Raw genomic sequence first — 12,379 nt, 5'->3', positions numbered from 1 at the left:
ACCTGGCCGGCCAGGGAAGGGGGGGGACGAGCGAGCACCCCCCCCCCCCCCTCCTGAGCCGTACCAGGCCCTTTAAGTCCGTATCAGGTGGCGGGGCCAGCGAAGTCTCCTACGCGGGCCCCGCCTACCTGGAGACGTGCTCAAAATGAGAGGACTTTTCTCCGCGCGGGAAAAGTCTGCTCATTTCAAAAGTAGGGCGGACTGGCATAGCAACGGCCGGATTGTCCGCCGAAATGCAAGTCCGGCAGGAAGATTGGAGTCCAAAAATACTTTCTAAGTCCGCCGTACTTTCGGGTAAAAAAAGTCCGCCGGAGGCTACACACGGGGGGATTGTCCGGCGGACTTGAGTTTGCCGGACTTTTCCACCCGATTGTTTGATCGTGTGTACGCGGCATTAGTATTAATGGTCAATGGGAGAAGAGCCACTTTTATATGTGAAAAGTGTCCCCTTACACTGATGATCAGTGGGAGGACTGCCACGACAGCTAAAAAGACCCTATCGGTGGCCACTGAAAGACATCTGAAAAAGGTAAGTATAAAAAAAATGTAATAGCAAATTGAAAAAAAAATTTAAACAGAGAGGGAACACAACAATACCCACAGTTGTGCTTGTGGTGGCAAGATGCATGGCATTAGGTAATAATATGGGGGGGGGGGGGGTAATTTAGCTGGAGGTTACCATTTTAAACTTATAGTGTTTGCTTGAGGCTATGTGTTGGAACAGCGGAAATTGTTAGGACTCGAGGGGTACAGAGATTCTCTGTGTGACTTACAAGATTACTCTTCAGATGGCTGCATCTCTATCTCCATTATAAATATAATGAGTATTACCAGCATGAAAGTGCTATTAATAGGAACTCTCCCTGCTAATCACATGAACTGCGGAACCGCTTACATAATTTCTTCTGAAAAGGGCAAATAAGTGAAAGAGATCAGGAGAGGCTTTTCATTTACAGACGTAAGGTTGACGGGAGGATTAAAATGTTGTCGATCTGATCACACATCCAGGTGAAAAGCACCATTACCAGCTCTGACACCAACCGTAACTAAACGTTCTCGCTTGTGCTTAGACAATATGGTCTCTTTCATGGTCTTATTAAAGAGACGCAAATCGTACAGTGCCTTGAAAAAGTATTTATACCCCTTGAAATCTTCCACCAAAAACGTAAATGTATTTTATTGGGATTTTATGTGATGGATCAACACAAAGTGGCACATAATTGTGAGGTGGAAGGAAAATGATAAATGGTTTTCAACATATTTTTGCAAATAAATATGTGAAAAGTGTGGGGGGTACATTTGTATGGCGCCCCCCGGAGTCAATACTTTGTAGAACCCCCTTTCGCTGCAATTACAACTGCAAGTCTTTTTGGGGATGTCTCTACCAGCTTTGCACATCTAGAGAGGGACATTTCTGCCCATTCTTCTTCTTTGTATAATATCTCAAGCTCTGTCAGATTGGATGGAGAGCGTCTGAACAGCAATTTTCAAGTCTTGCCACAGATTCTCCATTGGATTTAGGTCTGGACTGTGCCTGGGCCATTCTAACACATGAATATGCTTTGATCTAAACCATTCCATTGTAGCTCTGGCTGGATGTTTTGGGTCGTTGTCCTGCTGGAAGGTGAACCTCCACCCCAGTCTCAAGTCTTTTGCAGACTTTAACAGGTTTTCTTCTAAGATTGCCCTGTATTTGGCTCCATCCATCTTCCCATCAACTCTGACCAGCTTCCCTGTCCCTGCTGAAGAAAAGCATCCCCCATAACATGATGCTGCCACCATCGTGTTTCACGGTGGGGATGGTGTGTTCAGGTTGATGTGCAGTGTTAGTTTTCTGCCACACATAGCATTTTGCTTTTAGGCCAAAAAGTTATATTTTGGTCTCATCTGAGCAGATCACCTTCTTCCACATGTTTGCTGTGTCCCCCACATGGCTTCTCACAAACTGCAAATGGGACTTCTTATGGCTTTTTTTCACCAATGTCTTTCTTCTTGCCACTCTTCCATAAAGGTCAGATTTGTGGAGAGCACAACTAATAGTTGTCCTGTGGACAGATTCTCCCACCTGAGCTGTGGATCTCTGCAGCTCCTCCAGAGTTACCATGGACCTCTTGGCTCTTCTCTGATGAATGCTCTCCATGCCCGGCCGGTCAGTTTAGGTGGACGGCCATGTCTTGGTAGGTTTGCAGTTGTGCCATACTCTTTCCATTTTCAGATGACGGATTGAACAGAGCTCTGTGAGATGTTCAAAGCTTGGGTTATTGTTTTTATAACCTAACCCTGCTTTAAAACTTCTCCACAACTTTATCCCTGACCTGTCTGCTGTGTTCCTTGGCCTTCGCAATGATGTTTGTTCGCTAAGGTTCTCTAACAAACCTCTAGGGGCTTTGCAGAACAGCTGTATTTATACTGAGATTAAATTACACACAGGTGGACTCTATTTACTAATTAGGTGACTTCTGAAGGCAATTGGTTCCACTAGATTTTATTTAGGGGTATCAGAGTAAAGGGGGCTGAATACAAATGTACCCCACACTTTTCACATATTTATTTGTAAAAAAAATGTTGAAAACCATTTATCATTTTCCTTCCACTTCACAATTATGTGGCACTTTGTGTTGGTCTATCATATAAAATTCCCAAAAAATCCATTTAAGCTTTTTGGTTGTAACATGACAAAATGTGGAAAATGTCAAGGGGTATGAATACTTTTTCAAGGCATGTATATGTCACTGGAGTTCAGCTTTAACAGAAGCCAGTTTTCCGGCGTGCACTCGGAAAAGCCAGCATCAAAATAACATAAAAAACATTTTTTATTTTTTACTTTCTCAATCTAGTTTACAACACTAATGATCATGTGGAAAATACAATTAACCAAAGCAACCCAATTGCACTGCCCTGCAGCCACAGCAATCAGAGGTGAGCTGTGAACGGTGTTTTCTACACAGCCCTGTTATATTAGCCCTTCGGTATTTCTGTTATTCTGCAAGAGCAGGAAGTTTGCGGCCTTATGAGATTAATTATACTACAAATTCTATTAACAAGCCTTTGTCTTTAGCCTGCAACACAAGCAGCGAACACAGCGCTTTTTAATTAAAAATCCAATCGTTACACAGTGCTGTGATCTCTAGCCGGGGGCGAGAGAAACCAACGCTAAGAGACTACATTGAAGGGCATGCGTACCAGTTTGTTATCTGTGGTGGTCCTCAGTTCTGAAAGATGACTGTTCAGGATCTGACATTCATTGCGGAATGCATCACCCACCGAAAACCTGAGAAGGGAAGAAACATACAAAGTGACTTCAGTATTTGGCTTGAAAATGCCCATGAAACATATCTAATAACAGGACTCGGCAAACTACAACACGTGTGCCCATGCCGACCCTAAGAAGCACCAGGTCATAGGCTGTAATTGACAGCTTATTTTGCTTCCAACCATAAAGCCTGGTCGCAGGCCATCGTCTTTCCTGATGACACTGATGTTGAAGTGACGGCCCTCTTACCAGCAAAGGCCTACAGTTGGCTGGGGACGTTCTTGGACAACATGAAGTAGCCCATCTGACTACCCTCTTCCTCCTCTAAGTGAAAATGCCAGCTGCAGCAGGTATGCATTCAAGACCTCTGCATTATTGATGGTGCTGATCAGAGGTTTTATGGTGCGTCAATTATGGCTAATCTGAAGGTGCAGGAATTGGGGCTGATCAGAGGTCTGATGGTGCAGGAACTGGGGCTGATCAGAGGTCTGATGGTGCATGAACTGGGGCCGATCAGAGGTCTGATGGTGCAGGAACTGGGGCCGATCAGAGGTCTGATGGTGCAGGAACTGGGGCCGATCAGAGGTCTGATGGTGCAGGAACTGGGGCCGATCAGAGGTCTGATGGTGCAGGAACTGGGGCCGATCAGAGGTCTGATGGTGCAGGAACTGGGGCCGATCAGAGGTCTGATGGTGCAGGAACTGGGGCCGATCAGAGGTCTGATGGTGCAGGAACTGGGGCCGATCAGAGGTCTGATGGTGCAGGAACTGGGGCCGATCAGAGGTCTGATGGTGCAGGAACTGGGGCTAAACGCCTGAAAACAAAAGTGAGTACACCCCTAAGTGAAAATGTCTAAATTGAGCCCAATTAGCCGTTTTCCCTTCCCGGTGCCGGTGTTCTGGCAGATAGTGTCCTGCCATCATATAGTGTCCGCCCCGTACTGCGCATGCGCAGTACGGGGCAGAAGAAGCTTCGGAAAATCTCTGAAGCTGAACGGCGCCTGCGCCGTGAGTGGAGGTGGTAGCCCCACCATCCAAGCGGACATAGGGTTGTGAAAATTAGAGGGTCCCTCGCGGGCAAGCTTCGCTCGCCACGCTTCGCTCGCTACGCTTCGCTCGCCACGCTTCGCTCGCCACGCTTCGCTCGCCACGCTTCGCTCGCCACGCTTCGGGCTCGGCCTCGCTGCGCTCGGCTTTTTTATAATCCTACTCTATGTCCACTTGGATGGTGGGGATAGAACCTGGACTCACGGTGCAGGCGCCGTTCATCCTCGGCAATTTTCGGAATCTGTGTTGCTGTGTACTGCGCATGCACTATCCGATGGGGGACCTTATATGATAGGACACCGGCAAACAGTTTGCTGAAGACAAGCAACTAAGGACATGGATTACTGGAGCCATGTCCTGTGGTCTGATGAGACCAAGATAAACTTATTTGGTTCAGATGGTTTCAAGCTTGTGTGGCCGCAACCAGGTGAGGAGGACAAAGACAAGTGTGTCTTGTCTACAGTCAAGCATGGTGGTGGGAGTGTCATGGTCTGGGGCTGCATGAGTGCTGCCGACACTGGGGAGCTACAGATCATTGAGGGAACCATGAATGCCAACATGTACTGTGACATACTGAAGCAGAGCATGATCCCCACCCTTCGAAGAATGGGCCGCAGGGCAGTATTCCAATGATAATGACCCTAATCACACCTCCAAGACCACCACTGCCTTGCTAAAGAAGCTGAAAGTAAAGGTGATGGACTGGCCAAGCATGTCTCCAGACCTAAACCCTATTGAGCATCTGTGGGGCATCCTCAAACAGAACGTGGAGGAGCACAAGGTCTCTAACATCCACCAGCTCTGTGATGTTGTCATGGAGGAGTGGAAGAGGACTCCAGTGGCCACCTGTGAAGCTCTGGTGACCTCCATGTCCAAGAGGCAGTGCTGGAAAATAATGGTGGCCACACAAAATATTGACACTTTGGGCCCAATTTGGACATTTTCACTTAGGGGTGTACTCACTTTTGTTGCCAGCGGTTTAGACATTAATGGCTGTGTGTTGAGTTATTTTGAGAGGACAGAAAATTTACACTGTTATACAAGCTGTACACTCACTACTTTACATTGTAGACAAGTGTCATTTCTTCAGCGTTGTCACATGAAAAGAGATAATAAAATATTTACAAAAATGTGAGATACTAATATATATATATATATATATATATATATATATATATATATATATATATATATATATATATATATATACACATACATACACATACATACATACATACACACACACACAATTATATATTTTATATACATACCGTATTTATCGGCGTATAACACCTTTTCCCCCCTAAAATCAGGGGGAAATTGGGGGTGCGTGTTATATGACGATCCCCCACTATTTTTAACCCTTTCTGCCGCTCTCTGCGGCTTCGGGGTATTTTCGGCCGTTCTCGCCTATTTTTGGCCGTTCTCGGCTGTTCTCGGCGGATTTTGGAAAGCCGAAAGCCGCCGAGAACGACTGAGTGTGGCTGAAAATAGCCGAGAACGGCCGAAAAAAACCGAAAGCCACCGAGGTCGGCCGAGATACACAGGACATCCGCTCTGTATCTCGGCAGCACCATTTTTAAATGGCAAAGCCACAGACAAGGCTGCAAATGACTGATAAGGCTGCATTGATGGGCATTTAAATGTAAGTTTTTTCCCTTAAACCTCCCTCCTAAAAGTTGTTTTCTTTTAAATTCCCTCCTAAACTTGGGGTGCGTGTTATACGCCGATAAATACGGTATATGTTTTATTTTCAATGTTCAATAAATTCTGTCATATAGATATGATCTATGTCCAGTTCTTTTTTCTTAGCTCTGCATCCAAGCTGCATTAAAGGAAAATTCCCTTCGGTAAAATACCATTGGTATTTGAATTGTATTACCGACAGATTCCAAAACACAATTTAGTGGACCATAGCTGGCCGTCTTCCTCATTTCAAGGAAAAAAAAAAAAAAGACAAAAGTCGAGCTGGACTGGGAATTTGGTGCATAGATTATTCCCATTCGGTAGTTCTACAGTAAGCAATCTGAGAAGACTGTCCATATTTCCAGTAACACACAATTGGATCATAATAGAGTAAGGCGTATGGCGTTTTCATTATTGAGTGCCATTTGTCATCAAAAATGACTTTTCCCTTCCACTATAGGTTTTATTGCATGGGTCAGCTGCAATTACCATTTGCCGCATGATGCTATTAAATCCTGCGTACCTAAAATTAAAATGCTTAAAGATTATTGTGCAGGTTTTTGTACTTCTTAAAATGCTGCTATTTGCTGTGGGTGGCATTCAGGAATTCTTGTGATTGAGGCATTTCTGGTAAAAACAAAATCATTCATTAAAAAAGTACCAATTCATCAGAAATAAAGTTTTTTTTTATGAAAGGCGCTGAAAATAAAGATTACACATCTCCATGAGACATTTTTTATGGTAAATAAACACATTGATGTGAAAATATTGCAAAACAACAGATGCAATTAAAATGATGCATACATCTTAATTTATTGACCATAATGCAATGCATTCCTTGTATACAGTGCCTTGCGAAAGTATTCGGCCCCCTTGAACTTTTCAACCTTTTGCCACATTTCAGGCTTCAAACATAAAGATATAAAATGTTAATTTTTTTGTGAAGAATTACCAACAAGTGGGACACAATTGTGAAGTGGAACGAAATCTATTGGATATTTTAAACTTTTTTAGCAAATAAAAAACTGAAAAGTGGTGCGTGCAAAATTATTCGGCCCCTTTACTTTCAGTGCAGCAAACTCCCTCCAGAAGTTCAGCGAGGATCTCTGAATGATCCAATGTTGTCCTAAATGACTGATGGTGATAAATAGAATCCACCTGTGTGTAATCAAGTCTCTGTATAAATGCACCTGCTCTGTGATAGGCTCAGGGTTCTGTTGAAAGCGCAGAGAGCATCATGAAGACCAAGGAACACACCAGGCAGGTCCGTAATACTGTTGTGGAGAAGTTTAAAGCCGGATTTGGATACAAAAAGATTTCCCAAGCTTTAAACATCCCAAGGAGCAATGTGTAAGCAATCATTTGGAAATGGAAGGAGTATCAGACCACTGCAAATCTACCAAGACCTGACCGTCCTTCTAAACTTTCAGCTCAGACAAGAAGACTGATCAGAGATGCAGCCAAGAGGCCCATGATCTCTCTGGATGAACTGCAGAGAACTACAGCTGAGGTGGGAGAGTCTGTCCATAGGACAACAATCAGTCGTACACTGCACAAATCTGGCCTTTATGGAAGAGTGGCAAGAAGAAAGCCATTTCTCAAAGATATCCATAAAAAGTCTCGTCTAAAGTTTGCCACAAGCCACCTGGGAGACACACCAAACATGTGGAAGAAGGTGCTCTGGTCAGATGAAACCAAAATCCAACTTTTTGCCCACAATGCAAAACGATATGTTTGGCGTAAAAGCAACACAGCTCATCACCCTCAACACACCATCCCCACTGTCAAACATGGTGGTGGCAGCATCATGGTTTGGGCCTGCTTTTCTTCAGCAGGGACAGGGAAGATGGTTAAAATTGAGGGGAAGATGGATGCAGCCAAATACAGGACCATTCTGGATGAAAACCTGTTGGAGTCTGCAAAAGACCTGAAACTGGGACGGAGATTTATCTTCCAACAAGACAATGATCCCAAACATACAGCAAAATCTACAAAGGAATGCTTCATAAATAAATGTATCCAGGTGTTAGAATGGCCAAGTCAAAGTCCAGACCTGAATCCAATCGAGAATATGTGGAAAGAGCTGAAAACTGCTGTTTACAAACGCTCTCCATCCAACCTCACTGAGCTCGAGCTGTTTTGCAAGGAAGAATGGGCAAGAATTTCAGTCTCTCGATGTGCAAAACTGATAGAGACATACCCCAAGTGACTTGCAGCTGTAATCGCAGCAAAAGGTGGCTCTACAAAGTATTAATGCAAGGGGGCAATAATAATAATTTTGCACGCCCTACTTTTCATTTTTTTATTAGTTAAAAAAGTTTAAAAAATCCAATAGATTTTGTTCCACTTCACAATTGTGTCCCACTTGTTGGTGATTCTTCACAAAAAAAAAAAAAAATTATATCTTTATGTTTGAAGCCTGAAATGTGGCAAAAGGTTGAAAAGTTCAAGGGGCCGAATACTTTCGCAAGGCACTGTACATAGAATGATGCAATTGATTTCCAAATCATTTGGTGGAGGGGGGATTATGGTGTGGGGTTTGTTTTCCAGGGGGTGGGCTTGGCCCCTTAGTTCCAGTGAAGGGAACTCTTATGCCGCATACACACGATCGGAATTCTCGTCGGAAGAAGCTCTGATGGTAATTCCGACGGAATTCGGCTCAAGCTGTCTTGCCTACACACGGTCACATCAAATTCCGATAGTTTAGAATGCGGTGATATACAACATGTATGACGTGATTAGAAAAAGGAAGTTCAATAGCCAGTAGCTTCTGTCTCGTAGTTGAATCTGGGAATGCGTGATTTTTGGCGTGTCGGAATTACATACACACGATCGGAATTACCGACAGAAAGTTTTTCCATCGGGAAAATTGAGAACATGCTATCAATTTTTGGCTGGCGGGAATTCGGACAGCTAAATTCCGATGGAGCATACACACGGTCGCATTTTCCGATGAAAAGCTCTCATCTGTCTTTTTCTGGCTGGAATTCCCATTGTGTGTACGCAACATTAGGCACCTTTCGCTCTGGGGCAGTGCGGGCGCCGGTGGTAAAACGGTGCCATTTTTAGCTTTACCGTCGTTTTAGCTGTGGTATTCAGCCACTAGCGGGGCGGTTTTACCCCCCTGCTTAGCACCCAAGGGTTAAAACCACACAAAGTGCTGCTGCAGCTGCGCTTTGCCAGCGGTATAGCCATGCTGTCCCATTCATTTCAATGGGCATGAGCGGTGAAGGAGTGGTATACACACCGCTCCTTCACCGCTCCAAAGATGCGGCTTGCAGGACTTTTTTTTACAGTCCTGCCAGTGCACCCCTCCAGTGTGAAAGCCCTCGGGGCTTTCACACTGGAGTGTGAGGAGCGGCTCTTTCAGGGCGCTTTGCAGGCGCTATTTTTTGCACTGTAGCGCCTGCAAAGTGCCCCAGTGTGAAAGGGGTCTTAAGGTGTCAGCATAACAATACATTTTGAACAATTTCATGCTCCCAACTTTGTGGGAGAAGTTTGGGGATGGCCCCTTCCTGTTCCAACATGACTGCCCACCAGTGCACAAAGCAAGGTCCATAAAGACATGGAGGAGCGAGTTTGGGGTGGAGGAACTTGACTGTCCTATACAGAGTCCTGACCTCAACCCGGTAGAACACCTTTGGGATGAATTAGAGCGGAGACTGCAAGCCAGGCCTTCTTGTCCAACACCAGTGTCTGACCTCACAAATGTGTTTCTGGAAGAATAGTCATAAATTCCCATAGACACCCTCCTAAACCTTGTGGACAGCCTTCCCAGAAGAGTTGAAGCCGTTATAGCTGCAAAGGGCCAACTCAATATTGAACCCTATGGACTAAGACTGGGATACCATTAATGGTTGTGTGTGTGTGTGTGTATAAAGGCAGGTGTCCCAATACTTTTGGTAATATGTGTATTATTTAAATTAAACCAGGCTTTGACAGAATCTGAATCCTTATATTGTTACAATAATGCAGTTTGAATCTCAGAGTGTGTTGTTATTCACTTGTATTCTCTCCGTGTAAAAGCAGAGATGTGTCAGCCCCGTGTCAAGAATGGAGATGCAGATTATGCCCACTGGTGACCGGTTTTCTTTAAACTGTGTATTTATCTGCTTGCCTTGAGTCTCTCTTGAAGATTTGAGATTCATAGAAGCACAGAAGGAAGGCGGTCTACCCGCTCTGCATTCCTATTAAGGTTTGTATTCAGCACTCCCGGAGTAAAGCAGAAGGGAGCTCCACCGGCTTCAACAAAGCTGTTTAAAAAGCTTCATAAAATGCTAAAGAAAATTGATGCCTTTTATAGAAGCAATTCCTGGCTCAAGCAATGTCCTTATGTTTAAAGCCCAACTTCAGGCTATTTATTTTGTTATTTTTTCTTAAAATTTCCCCTTAGGCCGCGTACACACGGGCGGACTGTTCGCCCAACCTTGTTCGGCAAACAGTTTCATCAAACAGTCCGCTCAAAATTTGCATGAGCGGACTTGCCCACACACGAGCGGACTGTTTGACGAACAAGGTTGGGCAAACAGTTCGCTCAACTTTTGAAATGAACGGACTCGCCCACGTAAGGCGGAGGCAAATCCGCCCATTTCGAGCGCGTGTACAGGTAGGCGGGGCCCGCGAAGGAGACGTCGCGGACTCCGCCGCCTGGAATGGGCTTAAAGGGGAACCCCAACGCCGAAAAAAATCGGCGTGGGGGTTCCCCCCAAGTCCACACCAGACCCTTGTCCGAGCACGCTACCCGGCCGGCCAGGAAAGGGGGGCGAGCGAGCGCGCCCCCCCTCCCGAGCCGTACCAGGCCGCGTGCCCTCAACATGGGGGGTGCCTTGGGGAAGGGGGGGCCGCGCGGCCCCCCCACCCCAAAGCACCTTGTCCCCATGTTGATGAGGACAAGGGCCTCTTCCCGACAACCCTGGCCGTTGGTTGTCGGGGTCTGCGGGCGGGGGGCTTATCGGAATCCGGGAGCCCCCTTTAAGAAGGGGGCCCCCGGATACCGGCCCCCCACCCTATGTGAATGAGTATGGGGTACAATGTACCCCTACCCATTCACCTGTGAACTAAAGTACAATAAAAAACACAACACAGAGAAAAAATATTTTATTGCACAGCTCCGGGGGTCTTCCGTCTTCGGGGGTCTTCTCGCCGGACTCCTCCGCTATGTGTGTGTAGCTCTTTTGCTAGCGGAGGAGTCCGGCTTTCTTCCTCCCCGCCGCCGGCCTCTTCTCCCGACTTCGGGGGTCTTGTCCCCCTCTTCGGTTCTTCTGCCGGGCCACCGCGCCTGGTCCGGTGGCCCGGTCTTCTGTCGCCGTCTTCCGTTCTTCTGTCGCCGCCTTCGGTTCTTCTGCCGGGCCACCGCGCCTTCTTGTAGCTCTTTTACAGGCGGTGGCCCGGTCTTCTGTCGCCGCCGCCGCCTTCCGTTCTTGTTCTTCTACTTGTTCTTCTTCTTCTCCTGGAGATGTTGACTCGACGAGCTCTCCGGCCGGAATGCCAGGGACACGCTCCGCTGCCACTTATATAGTGACAATGGGGCGGTGTCACATGGTATATGTCACATGGGTTGGTCACATGGGGACTATGACATCGTAAGGGGGCGGGGTCACCATGTGACCAACCCATGTGACATATACCATGTGACACCGCCCCATTGTCACTATATAAGTGACCGCACAGCGCGGCTCTGGCATTCCGGCCGGAGAGCTCGTCGAGTCAACATCTCCAGGAGAAGAAGAAGAACAAGTAGAAGAACAAGAACGGAAGGCGGCGGCGGCGACAGAAGACCGGGCCACCGCCTGTAAAAGAGCTACAAGAAGGCGCGGTGGCCCGGCAGAAGAACCGAAGGCGGCGACAGAAGAACGGAAGACGGCGACAGAAGACCGGGCCACCGGACCAGGCGCGGTGGCCCGGCAGAAGAACCGAAGAGGGGGACAAGACCCCCGAAGTCGGGAGAAGAGGCCGGCGGCGGGGAGGAAGAAAGCCGGACTCCTCCGCTAGCAAAAGAGCTACACACACATAGCGGAGGAGTCCGGCGAGAAGACCCCCGAAGACCCCCGGAGCTGTGCAATAAAATATTTTTTCTCTGTGTTGTGTTTTTTATTGTACTTTAGTTCACAGGTGAATGGGTAGGGGTACATTGTACCCCATACTCATTCACATAGGGTGGGGGGCCGGTATCCGGGGGCCCCCTTCTTAAAGGGGGCTCCCGGATTCCGATAAGCCCCCCGCCCGCAGACCCCGACAACCAACGGCCAGGGTTGTCGGGAAGAGGCCCTTGTCCTCATCAACATGGGGACAAGGTGCTTTGGGGTGGGGGGGCCGCGCGGCCCCCCCTTCCCCAAGGCACCCCCCATGTTGAGGGCACGCGGCCTGGTACGGCTCGGGAGGGGGGGCGCGCTCG

The 12,379-nt window shown here is 47.1% G+C and overlaps 1 protein-coding gene across 1 annotated transcript in view; it reads right to left on the bottom strand.

Moving 5' to 3' along the window:
* Nucleotides 1-12,379, bottom strand: part of KANK4 (KN motif and ankyrin repeat domains 4) — a 275,239-nt gene that overhangs the window by 57,020 nt on the left and 205,840 nt on the right. The window contains exon 6 of the mRNA XM_077450577.1: nt 3,184-3,271. Within this exon, the coding sequence (XP_077306703.1) occupies nt 3,184-3,271 (88 nt within the window). The remainder of the gene's footprint in view (nt 1-3,183; nt 3,272-12,379) is intronic.

This window comes from Lithobates pipiens, unplaced genomic scaffold (assembly GCF_037356315.1).
Source record: "Lithobates pipiens isolate NorthernLeopardFrog02 unplaced genomic scaffold, aLitPip1_a1.2 Scaffold_23, whole genome shotgun sequence".
Taxonomy (NCBI): Eukaryota; Metazoa; Chordata; class Amphibia; order Anura; family Ranidae; genus Lithobates; species Lithobates pipiens.
This window is presented reverse-complemented; position numbering and strand designations above follow the sequence as displayed.